General features: G+C 45.0%; 1 protein-coding gene and 1 pseudogene across 1 annotated transcript in view; one reads left to right on the plus strand and one right to left on the minus strand.

Annotated features, from left to right (window-relative positions):
• The window catches only part of Lrp6 (LDL receptor related protein 6), a 120,531-nt gene extending 119,627 nt beyond the window's left edge, over positions 1–904 (minus strand). Inside the window, exon 1 of the mRNA XM_051173184.1 lies at positions 568–904. Within this exon, the coding sequence (XP_051029141.1) occupies positions 568–622 (55 nt within the window). The 5' untranslated portion in view covers positions 623–904. The remainder of the gene's footprint in view (positions 1–567) is intronic.
• LOC127212972 (actin-related protein 3-like) overlaps positions 1–25,053 on the plus strand; it is a 220,518-nt pseudogene that overhangs the window by 64,575 nt on the left and 130,890 nt on the right.

Here is a 25,053-nt window from a genome sequence, read left to right on the forward strand (position 1 = left end):
TACTATGGGCTCAGACGAGTCCCCAACGCTGAAAAGCGCGACCTATAACCCTAGAGTCAATGTCCAACTGTGCTCCCACCCAGGATCATTCTATCCCAAACGGAAGCCAATTATCAGTTTGTAACAAGGCCTGGAGGGGAGGGGGGGGGGAACAGCGAGGTTTGAAGGAGGAGGAGGAAAATAAAAAGTTCACCTAAGAGTCACGGGAAAGGTGGGGGCTTGGAGGGAGAAGGTGGTCCACACCGACTGTGCTGAAAGCCCAACTACAAAAGAGCCTTTCTGCCCGGGAGAGCGAGGCGCAGTCGGTCATCGGGACGGGGCGCAGGGGGGACCGGGCGCTGCCCCAGGGCCCGCAGCTTTGTCCGGCCGCGCCGCGGGGCCGGGAGGGGTGTGCACCGTGGCCGGGCGCGGCCCCCGATCGCGGGCCCCCTCGCTCGCGCGGCTCCCCCAGCACCAGGCCTCTCGGTCCCCGCCGCGGTCCCCGCCGCCTCCCCTCCCCTCCCCTCCCCTCCCCCCGTCCCCGACCCCGGCAACTTCCCGCACCCACCCCCGGCCGCCTCGCCTCACCTCTCAGCAGCGCGCAGAAGCTGCAGGCCAGGAGGCTCCTCAGCACGGCCCCCATCTTCCCCCCTCGGCGCGCGCTCGCGGCCCTCACCGGCGGCCGGCGGCCAGGGGACGCGCGAGCGAGGAGCCGGGGCGGCCGCCGCAGCGGCGGGTCTGCACGCTCATGCTTTCCGCGGCCGGGAGGAGGAGGAGGAGGAGAAGAAAGGGAGGAAAGGGCGCACGTCAGGGCTCTAGCGCGCCGCTCCGGCCCGGGCTCGCGCGACGCCAGCGCCTGCCCCCATGCCGCCGCCTCCTCCCGCGGCGCCCCACGTCCCCCGCGCGGCGCCTCATTCAGCCTCTTCCTCTCGCCGCGGCGCAGGGATCCGCCGCGGGGCCGCCGCCGTCTCCCTGCGCGCCCGACCCCCCCCCCCCCGCCCGCTCAGCGCGCCGCCGCCGGACCCCGGCAGCCGCCACCGCCGCGCGCGCCAACGGCCCCCCCGGGTCCCCCCGCGAGCTGGGCCTCGCGAGCCCCGGCAGGCTGGCGGGGAAAAGGTCTTCCCGGGGCGCATTCCAATGGGATTCTTTCCCCGGGCGGCGGAGGGCGTGAGGCGACGTCGGCCGACACTGGGGCCGGCGTGGTCGGGACTACTTTCTGCGTCCCGGCCCGTCGCCGCCCGCGCCGCTCTTTGTGCGCCCGGCCGCCGAGCCAGGTGGAGCTGCGCGACCCCGGGCTGCAGCGCTGCGCCTCGGAAAATTAAGAAGTGCCAGTGCGGCGTGCACTGGCTCGGAGCGGTGGGCCGGGTGGGCGACGTGCAGAAGCCGACGCGAAGCAGATTTCTAGTGCGCTGAATTGAGAATCGTCATATGAAGTGAAATAAGCCAGACTCAGATTTAAAAGTGTGTTTTCTCTCACTGTGGAGTCTGCCATACATATATACATAAAGTCGCATATATGCGAAAAAAAGGCCAAACTTGAAAAGACAAAGATTGTAGGTCTTAGATTTTTTTTACACATAGTAGTAAGCCCGACTCAAATATCTTTCATATGTGGATCTAGATTGCTAGATTGTGTGTCTCTCTATACATAGATAGATGATTGATAGATGATAGATAGATAGATAGATAGATAGATAGATAGATAGATAGATGAGCTTACATATATGATAAGAAGACAAAAGTGACTATCTGGGCGAAAGAAGGGGCTAGTGAGATGGGGAGAAAAGGGTGAGCATAGGGGCATAGGGGTTAATGTTTTAAAAAAAAATTACATGCTTGAATCTTATCCATCATTATGTATAATGAATATAAACCAAAAAAGAAAATAACGAAAAGACATTTCTTTTCTTTCCCATGCCTTTTTCATGCCTTCCCAAAAATACAGACTTTTTTGCAAACTAAGCTGAGAAGGACTGAAGATTTTTAAACTGAGAGAGCAAATCCTCTGATAGAAGCATCAACAGCAAAGAGGCAGGAAGACAGACCTGGGGGTCGGGGGGTTACGAGCTGCAGTGAATGAGTGAGTGGTTCTCTGCTTGAGAAAGAAAGTCACCCCCCCCCAACAACTTGTACAACTACTTGTGCAGTGGGCGTTCCTGATGACCCAGATGTCCTCTGCATTCCCCTGGCCAGCTTCGACCTAGGCTGGGCGCTCCCAGTGTTAAACCAGAACATAAAGTGTGTTCTCTCCAGCCATCACATGCCCTTATCTGTAGGCACATGGAAAAGGGACTCGCCCAGAGGTTTCGAGCACTTGCTGAGGTGTCCTTTGCAAAAAGGAGGAAAATGAGAATTTGAAACATTTGGAGACTTATCCAAGGCCACTCAAGTCCTGAGAGCAGGACCTGAACCAACCCAGGTTGGATGACTGTGCAAGAGTGCTGGGGGACATGTGCAGGAAGGCCGGTGAGGTAGCTCAGCCGGGGAACAAAGATACCTGCAGCCACGTGGTGGAAGGAGAGATCTAACGCCTTCAAACTGTCCTCTGACCTCCACATATACGCTGTGGCCCTCACACTTTCCAGTACACACACACACACACACTCACACACACACACACACACACACTCACACACACACTCACTCACACAGAGGCGTGCACACACACACTCACACACACACTCACACACACACTCACTCACACACACACTCACACTCACACACACACTCACACACACACTCACTCACACACACACTCACACACACACACACACACTCACACACTCACACACACTCACACAGAGGCGTGCACACACACACACTCACACACACACACTCACTCACACACACTCACACAGAGGCGTGCACACACACACTCACACACACACACTCACACACACTCACACACACACACTCGCACACACACACACACTCACACACACACACACACACTCACACAGAGGCGTGCACACACGTGCCTACAAACAAATGATGAAAATGGAGAGGGAAAAGGGTTTGGCTCAATGGTAGACCTTCATGTGCAAAGCCCTAGACTTCAGTCTCTTGTGCTGGGGCAAGAAACTGAAAACTTCAATTACACTTGTATAAAATATAACTATATGTAGTCTATACATGTGTGCTTATGTGTACACACTCATACCACATATTTAAGAAAAGACCAGAAATAATAACACAAAGTGGATGCTAGAGTGGAGATGCACTTTTCTTTTCTCTCCTTTGGTAGATTGTATTTCTACTACAAATTTTCATAAGATACCCAAGTGAGCCTCTGTAATGTAAGTCCTCCCAAGGATGCTATTCTTATTATAGAACTGATTTGTCACTCGATTGTGCGCATTAGACACAGTCCCTGGCTTAAGTCTTGATGATTTAACAATAAGTTAATCAACGGCCCTCACACTCAAGGTAACAAACTGATTTGTAAACACAAATGAGTTAAAATGTTACACTTGCTGAATGTGGAAACTCTTAAGTCTGACTAGATAGTTCAAAGGATGAGAAAAACTGGAGAACCATGGCCTGAAATGTCACTCAAGAGTCGGCTCAGTTGACCAGGCTGACAAGGCATGGAAAGTAGAAACAGACAGAGCAGGTGAGAAGGCAGGGCCTCACCAGAGAGCACGAGGCATGCTGGGGGTTTGAAAGTAGCTCCATCTTGCTAAACTGTGGGGCTTTGAGGGAATGTCCAAAAATGAGGCAGAACCAGCACATAGGAACTGGGTTTATTACTAGAGAACACTGACTATTTAATCATTTGTTCATTCATTTACTCATGTATGGTTTGGGGGGACTTTTTGGTGGTTGTGGTTTGGGTTGTTTTTGGTAGTGGTGGTTTTTGGTTTTTGGGTTTGTTTTCTTTTGTCTTTTGTTTGGTTTTGGTTTTGGTTGGGTTTTTGTTTGTTTGTATCTGGTTTCTGGAGACAGAGTTTCTCTGTGTAGCCCTGGTTGTCCTAGAACTCATTCTTTAGACCAGGCTGACTTCAAACTCAGAGATCTACCTGCCTCTACCTCCCAGGTGCTAGAATTAAAGATGGAGACCATCACCACCTGGAATATTTGAGGTTTTTGAGACAAAGGTTCAAGTAACCCAGGGTGCCCTCAAACTCTTTATATAGTCATGATGACCTTAAACTTCCAATCTTCCTGCCTCCATCTTCCAACTGATAGGACACCACACTTCACCTGGCTTAGTGAAAACTTTGTAAACCAAGATGAGTTTGTTTTGCAGCCTGTTGATAATGAAGATGTTTTGTGCAATAATTGCGGTACCTTTTACTAATACAGAAATTTCCTCTTTATAAACAGAAAATGAACATTGGCAATGAACTCGAATTAGTTTTCAGGAGAGATTAGCAATAAATATCCCCAAAGCAAGAGAATTTGGTTTATAGAGAGAACTAATTGGATCCTTCCTCACATTGTACAGGGAACACCAATTTTTGGAGCCCCTACATTCTATATTGATGCAAACAAATGGAAAGGCAGGCTATAAGACAGGAATTTTTAATTATTTACTTTATTTTATATGCATTGGTGTTTTGCCTGCATAAATGTCTTTATGAGGGTATTGGATCCCCTGGAACAGGAGTTAGGGACAGTTGTGAGCTGCCATGTGGGTTCTGATAATTGAACCTGGGTCCTCTGGAAGAGCAGTCAGTGCTCTTAATCACTGCGCCATCTCTCCAGCCCCCAAGACAGGAAATTTAAGTAAAGTAGCTCAAAGACCTTATGAATCTGTTCAAAAATCAGAATTACATGCTATCCTCATGGTATTATTGGATTTTCCAGAAGCTCTTTATATAGTTACTCTCAGTGTGCAAAAAGAGATGATTTACATATTGAAACTGCTGAATTTATTCCAGATGATTCAGAATTGACTTTGTTATTTATTCAGTTACAAGAAATAATCATAAATGGATATCATCCCTTATATATAATACATATCAGATACCATACAGGTCTACCAAGCCCTCTAACAACAAGGTAATGATGAAATTGATCAACTATTGGTAGGAAATATACTAGAAACACCATGTTAATAGCAAAAGTTTGAAAAAGATTTTTCTATCACTTGGCAACAAGCCAAGGAAATTAAAAGGGAATGTCCGACTTGTTCTTTGTATAGTCAAACTCCACAACCCGCAGGAAGTAACCCAAAGGTTACTCAAAGGAATGAGATTTGGCAAATTGATGTGTTTCATCACCATACAATAGATACATATTCAGGATTTCAATGGGCAAATGCTTTGAGTTCTGAAATGGCTGATTCTATAACTACACATCTATTAGAAGTTATGGCCATCATGGGGATACCTATACAAATTAAGACTGACAATGGTCCAGCAAATATCTCTAGCAAAATAAAGCAGTTTTTTGCAAATTGCAACATAAAGCATATTACCACATAATCCTACTGAGCAAGCAGTTATAGAAAAATCTAATTCAATTCTAAAAGATATGTTCAATAAACAGAACGGAGTAATAAAGAACCCCCCCAGAGATAGATTGCATGTTGCTTTATTAACTTTAAATTTTCTAAACACTAAAGAGGAATGACAGCTACAAAGAGACATTGGATAATAGGAAAGAAAAAAAAAAACTACTGAAATAAATCAGCCTGTATACTTTAAAAATGTGTTGACCTCAGAATGGAAACCACAGTTATGTATTACATTGGGGAAGAGGCTTTGCATTGTTTCCACAGAAGAAGACAAGTTATGAATACCATCAATATCGATGAAGATTAGATTCAAAAAAGAGAGGCCTCTTGATTAGAAGAAGTGATAGTTCATCAAACAGCAAGACCATTCAATATAAACTAACTTATGATACTAAAAAATGCTTCTTATTTGATCAGATATAACTTAACCAAAAGGGAAACTCACCAAAGTTTAGGTTGGGGCAGGGTTTTGTTTTTGTCTTTCCAGGAGAAAGAAGGCATACAACTAAAGAACCTGAAGACCACTGGACAAACAAGACTTCTAAAGAAAAAGGATAAATCACTCAGAGAAAATGTCCCAATGAAAAGGATAAAATTTTGTAAATCCTCCCAAATGTTTGTTTCTGTTGTTCTCTATAGGCATATAAGGCAAATTGTCTTTTTGTAGTTCCAGTTTAATTAAAAATAAAAGCTAGTTTTGAGTTGGAGTGTGGCTCTCTCCTTTACTAAACCCAAGCATGCTTTTGAAAGCAAAATCTAAAGTCTCTGTCTCATGTCAGAAGAGCCACCTAATATTCGGGACACAAGATAAACCAAAATTAAGAGACAATTCTATTGCCACTAATCTTATAATTCTTTGGTTTTATTTTGACTCTTTAAAACATTTCTTGGTCCTCTTCTTGCTGCCTGCCAATCCAGATGGAGAACCCTCAGCTCCTTCTCCAGCACCATGTCTGCCTCCATACTGCCAAGCTTCCCGCCATAACAATGGAAACCTCTGAACTGAGGGGGGAAGGAAGAGGTTGGCACAGACGCCTTCAATGTCTGTCGTTCTCAGTTATGAGCCTGCAGTCATCGATACCACCGCAAAAGCTTCCTTGCCCACTGCAACTGGCAGCTGCATGGGTTATGGACACGGCTTCTGGTGGCATGGACCTCAGCATGGCTTCTGGTGGCTTCACTAGTCACAGACATCAAACATGGTCTCTGGCAGTACGACGGGTCATGGACCAACATGGCCTTAGGCAGTAACACAGACATGGAAGTCTTTTGAGGAGACTTAACCAGGAGAAGCTGGCCTTTGGAGAGGGAAGAAGGCCTTCCTGAGCATGACAAGTACCCTGAATTCAGACTTTGAGCCTCCTCTCTTCGAAAAAGATTTGTGTTGCTGACAGGCCCTTCTGCCTCCCCAGTCTATAGTGCATAGTTAGGGCAGCCTGATCATCACAATAAAGAGTATCTCGATCAAAAGGGTTAAGGGATGTCAAAGCCAGTGGGCGCAGGCGGATAAAGAATGAGACTTCATGGCTCACAGTTCCTGCCCACAAAATGCATTGAGTTACAATGTGGAAAGGAGTGAGCTGCGAGTCACAGGGTTAGCCTGGTAGATGCCCCCTCAGTCAAACCCGGTCAACAGGGACAGTGATATGTCAGAAGTCGGCGAGAAGAACTGGACCACATTCATACCTGCAGACACAACAGACAAACTCATGTTAAAAGACTCTGTGTGGCATCATGGTCTGCCATCTTGCAAACTGATACACCTGGCAAGAACACAGCTCAAATGGGCAAGGCCTCCATCAGACTGGCATGTCTGTGAGCATGTCCAGGGGGGAGGCAAGAACACAGCTCAAATGGCCAATGCCTCCATCAGACTGGCATGTCTGTGAGCATGTCCATGGGGGATTTTCTTGATTAGTGGTTGATGTGGAAGGTCCTAGGCCACAGTGGGCGGTACCATTCCTAGGCATGTTTGCCTAGGCTGTGTAAGAAAAGCCTGGAGACAGTTTTCCTCCAGAGTTCCTGCATCTGCTCCTGCTTGAGTTCCTGCTTGACACCCCTCAACTGTAGACTGTCACCCTGAAGCATAGGATGAAATAAACCCTTTCCTGAAAAAAAAATAAATAAAATAAAACATTTAAGATATAAATATTATCTAAAAATTATAAAAATGACATATATATTTTAAACTTTTGTCATGACATTAATATAGAGTTCTAATTCTAGAAAAAAAGGCTTCATCTACCTTTCTGTACATGATTTCTGGTTTGAGGCTCTATCAGGTAACTAGGAATTAAGTTTCTGTACTCTGGACATACTTAACAAATTGTGGTCCTTTGACCTCTTTGAGGCCTGCTGCATATGACATTTAAAATGTTTATGTTTTCTGCAGTGAACCATGACCATGCCTAACAGTGACCTCTGAAGTCCCATAAGGAGGATGGGGCCCCACAATGATGATTCCATCTAGATTTTAGCAATGCCACTAACCTGACAGGCATCACCCAAGGATCAGCTTCGGGCTACAAATGATTCAAGAAAGTTTGGAGGAGCCTAGCTGAGATGGTCCAGACCCACAGACTACTTCAGCCAGGGACTTGAGACAAGCCATGCACTTTCCCATTACACACAGACTGGACAACAAAAAGAGCTAGCTCTCTTGACAAGTATCCCAATGTTTAGGGTCCTCTAAAGATGCCATCATCCCCAGACAACAAGAAGTCATTTTAAGAACCTGACACCCACATTTGCAAAAGGTGGGGTGGGCAGTTTTTGGTAATTCAGTGGGATATGGATATTTATCATCATTTAGGGGGGTTGATCACAATTTGTTATTGGTAATTGTCAGGGAAAAAACTGAATAAAGGACATTAGATTCAGGGATCTTCTTCTGAAAAGAAAAAGGGGGGGGTATAGAAATGACAGGTAGATTATTGAATCTACTTTTAAACCAAAAAAGCAACTACTAGCCTTAAATATTTTACATTGGTATGGGTTTTTGTATATTGATACAATTTTGAGGTTATTTTTGTTATACTATGTATATATTTTTCTGCCCTCGTATACTATGGGTTTTTTTGTTTGTTTGGTTGGTTGGTTGGTTTGGTTTGGTTTGGTTTGATTTCATTTCATTTTTGAGACAAGCTTTCTCTGTGTGGCCCTGGCTATGTTGGAACTCTCTCTGTAGAACAGACTGGCCTAAAAAATCACAAAGATCTGCCTGCCTCTACCTCCCAAATGCTGGGATTAAAGGCGTGCATCTTGTTTAAGATATTTTTGTATATTGATATAAACTTAAGGTTATTTTCATTAGAACCAACTTTTACTGTACACACATTTATACTCTTGTTAAAGATATTATCCCTATACAGCTCATTTAACAATGTAACACAAATTTCTAGTACTTGAAAGTTATTATTACAGACTATTTAGGATAATATAGAAATGCAGGTTAATGATGCACACTTTTAATCTCAGCACTTGGGAGGCAGAGGCAGGTAGATCTCTGTGAGTTTGAGGCCAGCCTGGTCTACAAGAGCTAGTTCCAGGACAGCTTCCAAAGCCACAGAGAAACCCTGTCTCAAGAAATAAAAAAAAAAGAAAAGAAAAGAAAAAGAAAGAGAGAAAGGAAGAAAAAAAGAAATGCAGGTTAATAGTCACTTATTACAATTAAACTTGTAGTCATATTAGGTATGTTTTCAAGGTCAAAAAGATATATTTTAGATAGAGAGATAGTCTTCAAACACTTAAGAGATCTATGGAATATGGCACCTTAGATGTTTTAATAACATGAGGCGTTTTTTGTTTGTTTTGTTTTATGACAATAAGACACATCTGCTCCTACTATCTACTTCAGAGAAGATGATGAGCATTGAAGAAACTCCATATGGAGCTTTCTTTGTGGCAAAAGTTAGCCACTGGGCAAGAAACTGCCCTTGCCTCAACTGCCAACAATATGTCATCCAAATTGAACAAACGGGACACAAAAGAATGTGGCTGCTGAACTTCGCCAAGATGAGGTAGTGCAGTCCTTCAAAATTCCTGCTTCACAGAAAAGTCTGTCAGATGTTCTAGGTCTGTAGGACGAGGATGGATGCCCCAATTTTACAGAGCACCCTTGAGTGACTCTCCAGTCAGCCAGCTGTTTCTGTCATTTCTTAGTTTTTGAAGTTGTTTGCTTTGCATTTTCTATTTACTCAGGTAATATATCCTTCTCAGATCTCTGATAGAGTTGAAGACTAAAGAGTTATAGCTATAGTTTTCTTGTTACCAAAACTCACAAAAGAGGTGTAAAGTGCATAAGGTTGAGAGATATCAAAAGATCGTTTTGGGTTGGTAATACAAGTTAGGATAGGAAGTGAATTAGGTACAACACTTTGAACTCACCAAGAGTATTTTCTCTGAATTTGTAAAATGCAAATGGACTAGACATTGTTAATATAATTCTTACCTGTATAAATTTGTAGTTATTGTACTTATTCTATACAGCTTTACTATATTAGTTAAAACCTTTGTTTTTTATTTAGACAAAAAGGGGGAAATGTTGTGTGGTGTGGTATTCTGATTGTGTTCTGACAAATAAAGCTTGCTTGGAGTCAGAGGGTGGAATGAGCCACTAGCTGACCATAGAGGTTTGGAGGACTGTAGACAGAGAGGAGACAGGAAGTAGTAAGGCGGGGCTATGGAAGGATCTCAGCCTCTTGGGGCAGAGAAATGAAAGAGGTGGGAGGTAACTGGCAACAGGCAACTGCTCCCTGCTTCTCGGGTCTTTCAGGTTCTTGTCCTGGTATTTTACTCCTGATTTCTTTATTGATTCCTTGAAACATTGGAAGGTAAATAAATAAGCCTGTTTTCTAGGAGAAAAGATAACAGTTGATGCAAATAACAAATATGTGGGAAATCCAAGAGGAAAAACTGCAGACTGAGTGGTTAGAGAATGAGGGCTTTGCAAAAGTCCTGTGCATATTGAGGAATCAGGGCGGCTCTGTGCATGGGCCAGCAAGATGACTCATCTGGTAAAGGCACTTGCTGTGAGTCCTGACAATCTGAGTTCAACCCTCAGGGACTCACATGGTAGAAGGACAGCACCTACCCCTCCCACAAGTTATCCTCTGACTTCCACACATGGACTGTGCCAACACACACACACACACACTCACACACACACACTCACACACACACACACTCACACACACACACACTCACACACACACACACACACACACGTAGGGCCCTGCATGGACCTCGGAGGCACCTGAGCAAGCCTGAAAGCCTGAAGCTGTTGGCTGGAACCCCCTCCCCCGAGTTGTTATTGGTACTCTTCCTGTTTTGCTAACACACATCTACTGCCTAGGAGCAAGACCTAAAAACCCTGTTGTTTTCCACTGCGCTGTGAGTCAGTTTATAAGCCCACTCCATCCCTTCAATAAACAGCACTCAGCATTCCAACATTGATGTTGAACGAATGACCCGATGTCTGTCTCTTATTTTAATCTCTAGGCCTTTACCGGATTAGTGGAGCAGATCATAGCGCTGGCGCTACACATTATAATATAGTATGAAAGTGTTTTTTTTTTTTTTTTTTTTTTTTTTTGTGTTGTTGGTGGGTTCTTTTGCTTTGTTTTGTTTGGTTTTGGGTTTTGGTTGTTTAAGACAGTGTTTCTCTGTGTAGCCTTGGCTGTCCTGGAACTCACTCTGTAGACCAGGCTGTCCTTGAACTCAGAGAGATCCTCCTGCCTCTGCCTTCTGAAGTTCTGGGAGTAAAGGTGTGCACCATCACCACTCAGCCTTGTTTTATTTCTTTAGTCTTATTGCAAGTAGCAAGTGAAGCCTAAAGCAGAGTTACAAATGGCCTTGTGTTGGATCGAACACAACGCTAATTGGCAAAGACCTAGGATCAACTTTTTGTTTTGATTTCTTTCTTTCTTTCTTTCTTTTTTTTTTTTTTTTTTTTTTTTTTTTTTTTTTGACTGTAGGAGCTTAAGGAAATTTTTGTTAAAAATGCTACCATTAGAAAAGCAGTTTAGAAAGATCACCACACCAACATCTACAAGCAAAGACAGCAAATCCCGAGGAAATGCCAACTCACTTTGTGTTCAGAATGTCCCAGTTTCAGCAACAACAAAAAAGTGAGACACACAAAGAACAATGAAGCATTGTTGTCTTCAGAGGAGGAGGAGAAAAGAAGCGTAGACTGACTCTGGCTAGCAAGATGGTGGAGGGCTTGTCTTGTCACCCAGACCCAGCAACCCGAGTTCAATCCCTGGAACCCATGTAAGTATGGAGAGAAACAAACAATTTTCAATGGTTCTCTGACCTCCAAGCATGTCTCACTCACACACACACGCATGCACACACACAATACATAGACTATTTTAAGTCAACTATCTTAAGTATACTTAAAAACAAACAAATAAACAACCCAGGAGGCAGATCTCTGAGAGTTCAAGACCAGCCTGGTCTACAGAGTGAGTTCCAGGACAGCCAAGGCTACACAGAGAAACCCTGTCTTGAAAACCTGCCCAAACAAGGTGGGTGCATGCTATTAATCCCAACATTTGGGAAGTGAGAGTGAGGAGCAGAAGGATCAGGAGAGACATTCAAGGGCAAGTTCAGCCTGAGCTACATGAGATCTTGTCTCAGAGAGAGAGAGAGAGAGAGAGAGAGGAGGAGGAAAGGAAGAGAAAAGAAGAGAAAAGGGGAGGTGAAGGGAGGGAGGGGAAGGGAAGAGAAGGGAAGAGAAGGGAAGGGAAGGAGAAAAAAATTAAAGGTTGAGATATATAGACAGATACACATAGATATATGCATATCCTATCCCTGTCCTATAGGCAGATGTAGCTATTGAAAAGCAGACACCAAGACAAGATTTGATGAGCAAGAGTTTACCAAAGTGGAATTGTCTCCCATGAGTCTCATCTCTTGGTAGTCACATCTCTGTGAACTCTGTCTCACACAGGATGAGGCTGACCTACTGGAGTAATGGCAGAGTGTGACCTTAAGGCTAGACAATAGAAAAAAAAAACTTAGCAGGTTGAGAGTCACTGTGAAAGGCACCTGTGCACGTGTTCTGCCCACAAGCACACATGCCATGAGCATGCACTCACAAACACACCACACACAGACCCTACACACAAAGAACAGCCTCGCGTTCATGAGACACACAATGATGAAGGCTAGCTGAACTGCGATACTCGGGGTCTCTGCCCATCTCTTTGTTGGGATCAGTGCAAGCTCATGTCGGCCAGGTGCTTCCTAGAAGGCAGCAATTGCCAGATGAACAATGCTCCCTCCACTCCCCCAAGAGGCAAGGTAAGCTGATCATGCATCTGTGGGCACAGAGCGAGGTGTTGCATCCATCTTCTGGTTCCTTCCCGTTCCTGGAGTGACTGTCAGTGATAGCCAAAAATAAATAAACAAACAAACAAATAAATAAATACATAAATACATAAATAAAGCCAAACAACAACAAAAAATAAAGGATTGGTATTGCTGCCTGGAGTTTTGGAAAATCCATCATCTGATCTCTACTCTCATTCCAACAGATGCTAGGATAGAAGCACGGGGAAGAAAAATGAATGGAACTAGCACCTGCCTGTAAGCCCAGAAGTTAGGAGGCAGAAGCAGGAAGGTCATGATGAGTTTGCTGGCAGGTTAGCAATCTGAGCTGCGCTGGACTAAAATGCGACAAAGACAGACAGACAGACGCAGAGACAGAGAGGCAGGAGGCTGTTCGAAGCTTCTCTATAAGTGGATGCCATAAAACTTTTCACATGGGTGTTATGGGTGTGGTCAGATGTTTTATGACTGTGACAGAATGCTCAAGGGAGACCATGTAAACACTAATGGTTTGTTTTGGCTGGTGGTTTCTGGATCTGTGGTGAAACAGGATCACGGTGGAAGACAAAGCCCGACACAGATGCTCATCTTATGGTTGCCAGGCAGCAAAGAGCCAGATACAAAACAAACCCTTCCGGGGCACACCTACTTCTCTATGCCACATTTTCTAATGCCACTACTCAAGGATAACACCATCAGATTGTGAATGAATGGGTCAAGGATTTGCCCACTGATTCTGGTAGTGCTCTCACGATCCAGTGAATTCTCAACTGGGTCCACCAGGAGGGACCAACCCTTCATCACAATAGAGGAAAGGTCTTTTGGGAAATAATTCTAAGAAGTGTTGGGGTGATGGGAAATCCAGTTCTCAATCTCAAATAGCTGAAGACAAAAAGGTATTCTTATATAATTTACTTAAAAAAAAAAAACTCTTGGCATGTTTTACAAAAAAGTACTTAGGCTATTTGAAAGACAAACATGTTGTAAGCATAAAGTTTTATTATTTAAATCCATAGAGCTCTTTAATGATTTTATTTTTTTAAACCTGAGAAACTACCTTCTCTATTTTCTCCCCATCCAAGAGAGCTGTGGTTCATTCACAAGACGGAGTGGAACCTCAGCATTTAAATGCCTAATCTTTCTCTGTCATCTTTGGCACCATTGAACTGGATTTCCCCACATGAGTCATCTGATAACAAATTTCCCAGCTCAAATAGGTTTAAAGTTGCATTGTTAGTAAAGCAGCAGCAGGACCCGTGGCCTGGGGGTTCAAGGTCCCATCCTTGACGATGTGTTTTAGCACGCGCATCTGTTCTCAACACAACAGTTTTCTTTCGTGCTCTGAAAAGGTCTGGTGACATTAGGGAGTTGTCACGTCATTCTGCTCCTCACTAAAATCTCACCACTTAACATGCTTTTAGCCTGAATCTGAACTGTGAAATGTGGGGTTCCTTCGATTTTCACACAAAATGAAAGAAATAATACCATTGCTGCTTTAAAAAGCACATGCCCAGGGCCTAGAGAGATGGCTGGGTGTTTGAGAGTCCTGGCTGCTCTTCCAGAGGACCTAAGTTTAATTCCTGGCCCCCACATGGCAGCTCACAACTGTCTGTAATTCCAGTTTCAGGAGATCTGACATCTTATGCAGACAAATATGTAGACAAACACCGATGCACATAAAATAGATACATCTTTAAAAAGAAAAGAAGTTGTAAAGAAAGCACATGTCCAGATACTGAAAACATGGTCTTAATCCCGCTTCTAGCCCATTCCTAAACTCCCAACCCTAGTCATCCTTGCCATCTCTGCAAGAGAGAATGAAGAGGAATACTACAATCAGGAAAGGAGAGATTTTTTTTTTCCTTTTCTAATTTCAGAATCAGTTCTATTTGAGGGATGTATAAATTTGATTTTGCCTTCAAAATACAGAGAAAACAATCAGTCATATTAAAATTCAACTTACGCAAAAATACTCCTGCAGGTCTTTATACAAGCTGACTCTCAGTGGTCAGAGAGCAGTAGAGAGGGATGAGTCTCATATTCCTGGCCTGTAATACCAGCTAGTTAGGAAACTGAGGCAGGACTGCAAAGTCAAGGCCTTCCTGGGCTATAGAGTGAATTCAATGCCATCCTGGGCAATTTGGTGAGACTATCTTAAAATAAAAGCTAAAAACACTGGCAGGATAGAGGAAGCTTGTCTAACATGGCCAGAGTCAAGGGATCAATCCTTAGTTGCACAAAAAGAAGATGGGGGTTATTCATACATAAATGTGTATATCCATGGATATAGTCCTATATATGCACACATATATTTTAAGCTATTCTATGAAATATGCACTAGTGCAAACATCTCCATTTTATACATGTGGGCACGGCAGGACCAAAGGCTTGGTAACTTGTCTGAGACCTCACAGCCAGGCCATCTGGTCCCAGAATGGAGGCTATTGATAATCTACAGAACTTCTTTTAAGCCTCATCCAAAAGGAGCAAAATGGCAGATGTGAGCTTAAAAGGTAGAGTTTAACCTCAAACCCAATTCCATGCCCATTGTGAAGCACCATCCTCCAAAACTTAGGAACCCTCATCATTATCAGAAGAGCTGTGACTAGTTGCAAGACATCCTCAATTATCAGGTCTGTTGGCTGTTGACTTTTCCTCAGTGAGGGAGGAGATGCCAAGGGTCATTAGACTGTCACCTGAGATTCTAGCTACTACCACACCCACATTCTACCTAATTGTTTGTGCTTCTGCCCAAATAACATTGGGATTCGTGGCTTTGTGATCTCAGGAGGCAAAAGAGTAAAGGGCAGCTGAAGGTTAGCACAATGGGGAACTCCACCTATAAAGCTATCAGTGAGTCCTCGTTCATGCTGGGGTGGGAATGCCCACTGCTGGCTGTGGCTGTCTTGGACCACCTACACTCCTGTGGGAACCCTTTCACCATGTTCTGTAAGTGAGCCTAATAATGTCTTGGTTCCCCAAGCTGTACTCCGGTGGAATCTGTCTTTGGTTTGTCTCCGGTGCTCTATAGAGATGGGTAGATGCTTGTTTACACCTCCCCAGGTAAGTTGCTTTCACAATAGCAGTCTAACACATAACACAACACTTTCTCCCTTGTACTAGAAAAATGCCCAAGATGCTCCAGGCTCACAGATCTCTGACTTTCCCTGAGGAAGCCAAAGTAGATTTCACACATTGCTTACAGACACTGAGCTCGGATTTGAAGTGTCAGGGTGCCTACACCAAGAAGAAGCTCAGACAAGGGACAGCATGGATGACAAGGAGAGCTGGGGAAGCTAGGCGTGGTGGAGAGTGCCCGAAAAATGGCGCTGGGGAGGTGGAGATGGGGGATCAGGAGGTCAAAGCCACCCTCAGCCATGTGTACTAAATGAGATTGTCTCAAAAACACAAAACAAAAAGAGGGTTGAGGAGGTGACTCAGTAAGCAAAGCCCTTGTCACCCAAGCCTGGCAACCACAGTTAGGACTCCAGAGCACAGGTGAAGAGAGATCTGATTCCTGGAAGCTGGCTTCCTTCCCTCCCTCCTTCTCTCTCTCTCTCTCTCTCTCTCTCTCTCTCTCTCTCTCTCTCGCTCGCTCGCTCGCTCTCTCTCTCACTCTCTCTCGCTCTTGCTCTCTCGCCCTCTCCCTCCCCCCCTCTCTCATCCTCTCCCTCCCTCCCTCTCTCTCTCTCTCTCTCTCTCTTGTCCTCTCCCTCCCCCCCCCTCTCTCTCTCTCTCGTCCTCTCCCTCTCTCTCTCTCAGACACCACATACACACACACACACACACACACACACACACACACTTTTTAGATTTAAAAAAAAGTAGGAGAGCTAGAAGAAAGGGCACGGTTTACCATGGTAAGCCATGTGTTGGCCAGTAATCTAAGCTGTGAAGAGAGAGAGAGAACTAAATACAATAGAGGAAACAGACCCCTGATCAAGAAATGTGAGCTTTGCTGATGTGTTCTTCTTTGACACAGGGTCTCATGTTGCCCAGGCTGGCCTTGAATTTCATATGTAGCTGAGGGTCACCTGGAATGCCTCAACCTCCTGAGCGCTGAGATGGAAAGTATGAGTTTACATGGTGCTGGTAACTGAGCCCAGGGATTTGTACATGCCAGACACCCAGGAAAACTGTGTTTACTGCCTGGCTTTGTCCTCTGGAAAGGGATTATCAGGACATGAGCAGAACGCAACCTAAAGTTCTAGCAACCCTTAGGAGCACACTTTGAAGTCGAGGACAACCTCTCCCATTCTCTTCTACCCTCTGTCTCCTTGTTCTATTATTCGTTTATTACCTTATCTACCTATTTACTTGCTTATTTTTTTTTTATGGGGAGGTTGCCATATAAGCCAGGCTAGACCCTAAACTCTTGGGGGCCAAGAAATTCTACTGCCTCAGCCTCTTAGTACTGGAACTAGAGGCTTATGCACAACACATAGCTTTCTTTTACTTTTACTCTTCACTTTACCTGATCTATTTATTCATTTGTGTGTATGTGCCTATGTCTCTCTATGTGTGATATATCCACGTAGGGAAAAATACATATACCAGACGTAAATGTGAAGGTTAGAGGCCAACTTTGGGGGGTCAGGTCTCTCCTTCCACCACGTGGATGCTCAGGAATTTTAGCTTTCATGCCTGAGCCTTTTGGCTGACTCCCACTCTACCCAGTCTAAATGTTTACAGTGTGTAGGGAAAGGGGAAAGATTGTGGCTGTCTCTTCCCTAGAGAATCTCCCGAGCAACCTCTCAACCCTATCCAAGCCAGCTGACGCTGAGGGTTTATTAATGACACAATGCTATTGAACAGCAGGAAGTAACTCGATGACGATCAACTTTACTCCGTCCAGACTGATGTGGTTGAGTGTGACAGTGGTACCATAGTAGCTACCATGGAGGGCTTTATAGTTAACCACTCTTTTTTTACACACACTGGGCCGTTTGATCCTCAGACAAACCAAGGAGGTAGGTATTATCCATTTCACAAACCAACGAGGTATGATCCCATTTCACAGATGCAGAAGACAAAGCTCTCAGAGCCATGTGAGTGGCTGGGAGGAATGCACACAGTGCTGTCTACTCCTCACCCACCCCCAGCCCTCCTGCCTATGCCCTCCTCCTCTTTAACACCTTTATTTGATCTTCATTTCTCCACTCGCATCGGCTGGGAGACTTGAGTCTGCCTTCCCTTGCAAAGCATAGGCATTGACCTCTGGCTATGGTGCTTGGTGATACAGCCCTCTGACATTTTTCCTAAATACATTCTAATCCTTTTGTGGTTCCATGGATCAATTGTGTATCTTGCCATATGAGAGTTTGCCTCACAACTTCTCTCCTGGTGTGGCCAGCCATCGTGCTTTGTCCTGAACTGGAGAACTAAGAACTGTCACTGCTATCCCAGGATAGCTCTGGGCAAGGCAGGGTGGTTGGTTGTCTGCTTGCTCCCTCTCAAGCAGCCCAGTTCCTTAGGTTCTGACTTCTAAGCATCTCTGGACTCCAGCAACTCCTGCTCTGTTTGAGCCTTCCTGTCTTTGCTGGTACCGTTCCTTCGGATGGAAGTCTACGTCTCTACTTTCCCAAAGCCACTTTCTACTTTTTCTTCAAAATTGTTTTGAAGTGTAGATACTAATTTCTGTAGACCTTTGTTGATTTAAAGATCATCTCACTGTATATGGGCCATTTTCCTAGCATTGAACTTTCTTTTTTCATCTGAGTGTGTTACAGGGCTGAATGTGCCCTCTGAAACTCATGTGTTAGCATACTGGTGAGAAATGTTTTGTTTTGTTTCTACCAAAGATAAGTAGGTTTCTCTCTATCAGCTAGCAAGGACTCATATTTTCCAGAATCTTCTCCTTCCTCTTTACATATATTAGTCAGTCAAGCTAGATTGTGAAGTAGAGCTTTCATCAATAGGGTGAGGCAAAGTCACACCTATGTCATGGATGAAAGACAGAAGCCATCTTGGCCAAGCATGCTTGCTTACCCAGTTTGGGTCTTAGCAAATGCTTTTTACAAAAAGAATTGCCTTTCCAAGTCACTTTTGCTCTGTCTGTGTGTCGATTTGTGAGGTACTGAAATTATATTTTTGTCTATTTATATAATGGTACTACCAAAGAGGACATGTCATCCTAGCACTTGGGAATTAAAGGCAGAAGAATTGATGGTCCAAGGTCATCTTCAGAGACATATTGAGTTCAAGGCCAGCCTAACAAGCAAAGTCTGGGTATTAGGGGATGCAGTTATAGGGAGACAATTAGGTCTTAGGGAGGGCAACCCTAGTCACTAGAATTGGCACCTTATAATAAGAGTCATGAGAGCCTCGTTGGAGGAAGTAGGTCACTGGGAGTGGGCTTTGAAATTTCAGGTTCATTCCCAGCCCAGAGTCTGCCTCTCCTTCTTGTCTGAGGATGTGGATGTAGACCCAGAGTCTGCCTCTCCTTCTTGTCTGAGGATGTGGATGTAGACCCAGAGTCTGCCTCTCCTTCTTGTCTGAGGATGTGGATGTAGACCCAGAGTCTGCCTCTCCTTCTTGTCTGAGGATGTGGATGTAGACCCAGAGTCTGCCTCTCCTTCTTGTCTGAGGATGTGGATGTAGACCCAGAGTCTGCCTCTCCTTCTTGTCTGAGGATGTGGAGCCCTCAGCTATCTGTCTTGTACCACTCTGCCTGCAGCCACCATGCTTTCCATCATGATGAAAACGGACTAAATGTCTAAACCTACAAGCAGGCCCCAGTTAAATGCTTTCTTTCATAAGAGTTGCTTTGGTCATGATGTCTCTTCACAGAAACAGAAACCCTGACTAAGACACACCCCAACAATGAGCGACATCCCCATCCCTGTGGAGGAGGTGACACACCCCAGCAATGAGCTATATCCCCATCCCTGGGGGGGGGGCTGTGGAGCATATGCACGTGTATGTATCTGTATCTGAAGGGTTCTTCAATTCTTTGTACCTTACTTGTTTAGATTTAATTTTATTATTATTATTATTATTATTATTATTATTATTTGATTATTTGATAGTATTTATATGATGTATGTATATAGGCATTCCATGGCATTCATGTGTGAAGTGTTTATCTAATTATTCTTTACCAATAAAAACTCAGGAGTCAGATATCAGGGTAAGAACCTGAATGATCTGAGAAACAATGGAAAAGTGACTAGTTACTTTCTCTCTCTCTCCACCCCTCTTTCATTCCTCAATCCAAAAACTCAGAGACCCCCCCTCTAAGCCCCACTCTACTATTTCCTGAGTCTCTCTTTCTGTTCTCAGTCCTCAAAAACCTCTATGGTTAATTTTGGTCAGCTAGTAGCTAGCTCCGCCCTCTGATTCAAAGCAAATTTTAGTGGCAGTCTCTGGAGTGTCAGAATGTGAAGAAAATATCACACAACACACATGCAGGTCCAACGGTGGCTTACGTGTAGCTGGTTCTCTCCTGTGCCCCTTTGCATGGATTCCAGGGATGTCTAGTTAGGGTTTCTATTGCTGTGAGCAAACACCATGACCAAAAGCAACTTGGGAAGGAAAGGTTGGTTTCATCTTACAGACAACAGTCCACCATTGAGGGAAATAGGGTCAGGAACTCAGTGCAGAAACACGGAGGCAGGGAACTAAGTCAGAAGCCATGGAAGACGGTTTCTTACTGGCTTGCTTCTCATGGCTTGCTCCTCCTGATTCCTTACAGATACCAGGACCACTTGCCCAGGGGATGGTGCCACCCACAGTGGGCTGGGCCTTCCCACATTAGTTGTCAATCAAGAAAATGTCCCCACAGGCCAATCTGGTGGGTGCATTTTCTCAGTTGAGGTTCCCTCTTCCCAAATGACTCTCTGGCCCATATCAAATTGACACAAAACTAGCACACCCAAGGGATCAAACTGGGGAGATCAGGACAGTGTAGCCATCTACTGAGCTGTCTCATCAGCCCCTCCATCTTTTGAGATACGGGTCCTGATACAGTTGAGTTAGGATAGCAGAGATGGCTGATCAGCAGCTGCTGGCAGATGTGACACATTTTATTTCAGGTAAGAGCATGTACCTTTGGTCCCTTTGGTCCCTTTGGTCCCTTTGGTCCCTTTGGTCCCAAGGACATATTATTATAGGAAGTCACACCAAGTGTGTCCTTGCCAGAGATGGTTACATGATGAGTTACAAATCTGTCTTGCTTATTGCTTGCTCATGGTTCCCGGGACATCAGGTAGCAGCCATCTTAACTAAGCCATACCTGATGTCCCTAGTGGCTCCAGGGTGGTCATCTACAGCTTTGCCAGGCACTGTGAGCCTTTGTTCTCTTCAGCTCCCTCACTAAACCTGTAGCTCGCCAGCCAACCTCAGATGTCCACCTGCCTGCGCCTCCCCAGTGCTGGGATTACAGACAGGAACCAACAAGTGCAGTTTATTTGTTTGTTTTCATGGATTCTGTCGTGTCAAACTTAAGTCCTCGTGATTGTGTGACAAATACCTTACCAATTGTGCCATCTCCCCAGCCCCAGGTCCTGTGTGTGTGTGTGTGTGTGTGTGTGTTTTGTAAGTTCTCCAGGTTGCTCATGAACTCACCCTGTAGCCCTGGCAGCCCTTGAACTTGTGCTCTTCCTGCGTCAGCCTCCTGAGTAGCTGGGATGACCCTCCTGTGGCTATCGGTCCAGGCTAACTAAATGAAGCATTTTTAAGAAAACTGATGAGTTAGCTGGTCCAACAAGAATAACACCAAATAGGTCCTAAGACTTCCTGCCCTTTGAGTATTAGATACCCTCCTCAATGTGTTTGTCTGTCTGAACGCACAGGTGTACCTGGCTGCAGCAAACATTGAAGAGTGAAGTAAAGAACACTTCCTGAAATAAAAGGCTCAGAAGAGTCTGGTGGCTGCATAGGCTGGCAGGCAGGTGGGTGCTGTGTAAACAATTCCCTGGCAGGGTGAGTCTCAGACTTGATCTAGCTGTAAAATCACCTGCAGGGTTTAACACAGAGATAGTTCAATCCAAGCCAGAGCTCAGGGTGTGGCCCCCAGATTTGCATTTCACTTACAATCTCCCAGGTCGTCTGGAGACACTTGGGGCACCAACACTCTGGCATCCCTGTCTCAATTCTAGCTGGGCAGTGATGATACACACCTTCAACCGCAGCACTCGGAGACAGAGGTAGGTGGGTCACTGAGGTTGAGGCCAGCCAGGACTACACCTACACAGAGAAATCCTGGAAAACAAACAAACAAACAGAACAGTAAATAAAACAAAAAGAGTGTTTGCTACTCTTGCGGAGGAACCAAGTTCTAGTCCCAGTACTCATGCCTGTAGCTCACAACTGCCTGTAACTCCAGCTCCAATGGATCAGACACCTCAGCTACCTGCATATTCCCACACACAGATGATAAGAAATACACATAATTAGAAATAAAGTTAGGTTGGAGTAATAGCTCAGCAGTTAAGAGCTGTGCCTGCTCTTCCAGAGGACCTGGGTACAATCCCCATCACCCTCATGAGCCATCGCCATCAGAACTCCAGCTCCTGGGGATCGGACACCCTCTTCTGGCCTCTTTAGGAACCACACATGCATGTGGTACACAGACATACATGCCGGCAAACACCCATGTACATGAAAACAGAGTAAAAACTAAATTCAACAGTTTTAAAAGACAGATGCAGGGTGGGGGGTGCACATTTTAACCCCAGCACTCAGGAGGCAGAGGCAGGCAGATCTCTGAGTTTGAGGCTGGACAGCCAGGGCAACACAGAGAAACAAAAAAAAAAAAAAAAGGAAGAAAGAAAAGTTACTTGCAAGCTCACAAATGCCCAGGACTTATTATTGTAGCCTGATTGTAAGCTGTATAGTGATTACTAGTGTAGGATCTTGTGTCTGGTTGTGGCTATGAAAACCTTACTTTTTTTTTTTTTCTTTTTGCTTAAGTAGACTTCTGAAAAATGTTTCTATTCCAAGTTTCATACAGAGAAACTTAATTTATCCTAGCCACCCCCACCCCACCCTGTGGAATTAAAAATAGCATACATGGATGTATTTCATGCCAATTTCCCTTAGGACGTCTGCAGATGTTAACACACACTTCAAAGTCCAAAAAGGAACCTGATTTTCACGCAGGAGTGGGTGGAGAATGGAAGTCCCTTGATCCCCGGTAACAATGTGGTTGGATATCACTTGCTTCCTCTTCTGAGAATTTCTTCGCTAATGAAGAGTGTGAGTGTTTTTATTTTAGTGAAAGTTTTATAACTATGGTAAACTTAGAGGCCTTAATTCCTTTACTACCAAAATGTATACTTCCCTAAACTCGGGGCCTTTTAGCAAGATATGACTGACATAAGAGTAAATTGAGCAGGCTAGAAATGGCACTGTGGTTAAAAGTTTCCTGGTCTTCCTGGGGACCTGATTCAGGTCCCAGGATGCCCATCGGGTGCTCACAACGGCCCATAACCCCAGCTCCAGGGAATTTGATGCCTTCTTGTGTTGTCTATAGGCACGCCCACTCTCATAACATACACCCATGCACACGCATGCATGCGTGCACACACACACACACACACACACGTAATCCCCCTTTAATAAAAAAGAATAAATGAAACATTCGTGAAAAGGGGAAATTCCATTTGTTGAGAACTGGGGTAAGGATTTCAGGTGGGAAGTTCATGTACTGCTTTGCTAAACAATGCAAATTGAAACAAGTGTGAAGCCCATAATCACAGTTTCTCAGGAGGCTGAAGTAGGAAGGCTGAAGCCTGGCTCAGCTACAGAGTGAATTCAATGCCAGCCTGGACATTGACACCATTTACCACGGTTAGTATTGTAAACGTTAGGGGATCTAGAATCAGTCAGGAGACAGAGCCTCTGGGCATGCCTGTGACAGAGTATCTAGAGTTGTTGAGCTGAGATAGGAAGGCCCGCTTTATCTGTGGGTGGCACCACTCCCTGTGGGCTAGGGTTTTGTTGGGCATTTGCCATAGTACTTAGACCAGTAGCTAATACAACATCTCCAACAGTAAACAAACAAACCCAAGAAAGAGACGATGGGTTTACACCTGTTATCCCAGCACTTGGGTGGTGGAGGCAGGAGGATCAGGAGCTCAAGCTCATCCTTGGCTACACAGCAGTTTCTAAGCCAGCTGGGGCTACATGCAAGCCTGCTTCAAACAAAACAAGGATGTATTTTTAAAGGGGGCTCAGGATATGGTTCAGTGCTTGCCTACAATGTGTGGAGTCCTAGGTCCAATTGCCAGTATTGCCGCTTTGAAACAAACGCTAATTGAGCCAGGTGTGGCAAAGCGCTCCTGTAATCGCAGCACCGGAGAAGAAGGCATGTTCACGGCCAATGTCTACATAGTCAGACCCTGTCTAAAAGAATAACAGAAAAAAAAAAGTAAACTTATTGAACACTGCTCTGTGAATACTGAAAACACCAGGTGTGTGGGCCAACAAGATGGCTCCTCCATGAAAGGTGTGGCCTTGCCAACAAGACTGACAGCCTGAGTTTGATTCTGGGACCCATAAAGTGGAAAGAGAAAGCCAATTCTGGATTCACAATATAACAGGGGCCGTGGGAAGTTTCACAGCTACTCATCTACCTGAAGGGCTGAAGGGTTACCAGAGCCTTAGACCCGGAGCAGAAGGGGTGTAGTAGGGTCAGAGAGTCACTGGAGGGAGACCCCCCCCCAACCCACCAGAAGCCAGGAGAACAATCAGCTGGCTCACATTATCTATTTTCAGCTCCCCTGCTGGCAAGTTCTGGGAGCTGAACTGAGCAAGAAGCCAGAGGGGAAGGGAAGTCATCCATGCAGCCCTTAAAGGGCAGCTTCCTGGGGCACAGAGCCAAGAGGAGAAGAAAGTGCACCCAGGGGGCAGCATGGCAAAAGTCTGGCATGCTCGTGACCTGGTGCTCTGCTTCCAGGTTACCTCGCTCTAGAAACCTTTCCACTCTCAAACCCTAGGACAGGCACAGACTATCCTGCAGGTAGTGAGTGGGGTTTTGTTTTTATTTGTCTTTGTCTTCTGGATGTGGGAAGCACAGATGTGAGCTTACTGAGTTACTGAAGATCAAAACTAGGGGTTTTACATGCTAGTCAACGTCCCCAACCTCTTGTTTTTGATTGGTTGGTTGGCCGATTGATTGATTGATTGATTGATTGATTGATTGATTGATTGATTGATTGATTGAGACAAGGTCTCACTATGTAGCCCTGTCTGACCTAGGACTTACTATGTGTATCTGTCTGGCTTCAAACTCACAGAGAATTGCCTGCCTCTGCCTTCAAAGTGCTCCCCACCAC

Source organism: Phodopus roborovskii, unplaced genomic scaffold (assembly GCF_943737965.1).
Source record: "Phodopus roborovskii unplaced genomic scaffold, PHOROB, whole genome shotgun sequence".
Classification (NCBI taxonomy): domain Eukaryota; kingdom Metazoa; phylum Chordata; class Mammalia; order Rodentia; family Cricetidae; genus Phodopus; species Phodopus roborovskii.